This window comes from Vairimorpha ceranae, assembly GCF_000988165.1.
Source record: "Vairimorpha ceranae strain PA08 1199 chromosome Unknown NODE_281, whole genome shotgun sequence".
Classification (NCBI taxonomy): Eukaryota; Fungi; Microsporidia; family Nosematidae; genus Vairimorpha; species Vairimorpha ceranae.
Genome location: NW_020169576.1, coordinates 1 through 2023, shown reverse-complemented (window position 1 = coordinate 2023; position 2023 = coordinate 1). Strand labels below are relative to the sequence as shown.

Genomic DNA, 2023 nt, shown 5'->3' with positions numbered 1-2023 from the left:
ATAGTGTTGTTAAGCCTAATAAAAATCTTAAGGCGACACAATACGCGAATAGAAGATGAGCAGCTATTCTTAAAATACAAGAACAGGAAAAAATCACTTCTGGCTAATAAAAAATTTTATAAGAAACAAGTATAAATTGAAATAACTTACATTAATAAAGAGAAAATACTAGGAGCTTAAAAGGACATTTTACACAACGATATAAAAACAAAAATACTTCATAAAAAGCTATAAAGCACTTTCTTAGTAAATAAAGCATTGCTTAAAGAATCGTTGATATTATTAATCAAAATATAATAACAAACCAGCAATAAGAGAAGGCATACTCTGCTACCTTCAAGACAACAATTTTTTTATGAAAGAAAATAATGATTTCGCATTATAATGTAGCAGGACAAAATTTAAATCATATAGCATCCAATTTGAGACAATGCTGGGTAATGAATACACAGGGGGGTATAATGAGGTAGTGAAGTACATGTATTTACTATTGTGCAATAAATGCGGATTTAATCTAGAAAAAATTAAAGAAACCATTTAGTGCCAGAATCCAGTATCTAACATTTATGAAGAAATAAAAGTCAAAAATTTTATTTTTAAAAGGGCCAATTCTATCCATCCTTGCCTATCTCCAAAATTAACATTTTTTTGTTATTGAAATAAAAAAATATCAACAAACATTACGATAATAAAAAGAAAGAGATACTGAACATTGAGATAGGAATATATCAATTGAAAATTTGCAAAGAGTAGAAACATAAAAACTTAGAAAATATATGTATTAGCTAATTAACTTGCTTAAATACATGACTTTAAATCCATTATTATACCATATGTAATGGCGTGGTGATATACTATCGTGAAAGCACAAAAAACGACTGATATCTAAATCGGGGCAGAAACATACATTTAATGAATAGTACTTAAGAATAATTGAAAAGCATTTTCTTTGACTATAGAAGGCAAAGAGATGTTGACCTGGTAGATGGTAGCAAAGGGAATTTGGCGTCTAGAAGCTTGCAAAATCGTGATAAAATCTTAATTTCTTAAATAAAAAAAACTGCTAAATTGTTTTATAATTTATTAATTTAATTAAGTTTAAAAAAAAGGACAAATAGTCAAGAATAACATTATCATTAAAATATAATTTTTACTTAAAAGCATTCTTCTTTAAAGCACAGTCTGTACAAAGTTATGTTTAAGACCAACCCCTTTCAACCCAAGTTCCTATTACTATATATATATAAAATTTATTTTTTATTAGCTAATTAATTACTATTTCATATTCCTGTTATTATTTTTTCACTGTAAAATATTTCAGTTAGAATTTACTCTTCATCATTATAAATTTTTAAAATTTAATTTATTTTTCTTGTAAAAATCAACTTTTTTGATCATAGTTAAGTTTGACATATTGAGTTCATTCTATCATATCTTAATTTAATACGGAATGATATTATAGTTGTAAATTTAGATAAATTTAAAAATATTTTAACCGTTAAATGTTATTTTGGTTACAGCAAGTTTTTTGTTCAACACAAATATTAGATCAAAATTTACCATTAGATCTAAGAATAAATAAATCATATATTTCAGGAGCATCTAAAAACAAAGAATTATGTGAACATGAAAGGTTACAACAAAAAAGTCAAGAATCGACTAAAACAGAAGATGAATATATGAATGATATTCAATTTAGTTCTAATTTATTAACAGATTGTATAGGTAAAGATTTAAATAGACGAAATAAAAATGATGATTATGATTTATTTAGTTTTTCATCATCAACAACTGCATCAAATGATTTGATGACACACAGCTTTACAAGAAGTACAGCTATTAAGTATGTATCTAAAAAACGCCATTGTGCGTCAGAAGAATCAAGAAATGACACAAAATGTCTCAAAACTTCAACCAGTAGTAGAACTGATATATCAAAACATTCTTACTTAAATAGATTTTGGAATAATGATACTAATTTATTATTACAAAAAAACCAAAATGATTTAATACAAGAGCAATA

At 25.4% G+C, this 2023-nt stretch overlaps 1 protein-coding gene across 1 annotated transcript; it reads left to right on the top strand.

The window, feature by feature from the left end:
• Nucleotides 1-1502: 1502 nt before the first annotated feature.
• Nucleotides 1503-2023, top strand: AAJ76_281000521 (hypothetical protein; the record flags this gene model as incomplete). The annotated part of the gene is made up of 1 exon (XM_024474947.1): nt 1503-2023. A coding segment is annotated over one exon (521 nt), but the record flags the coding sequence as incomplete, so codon positions are not given.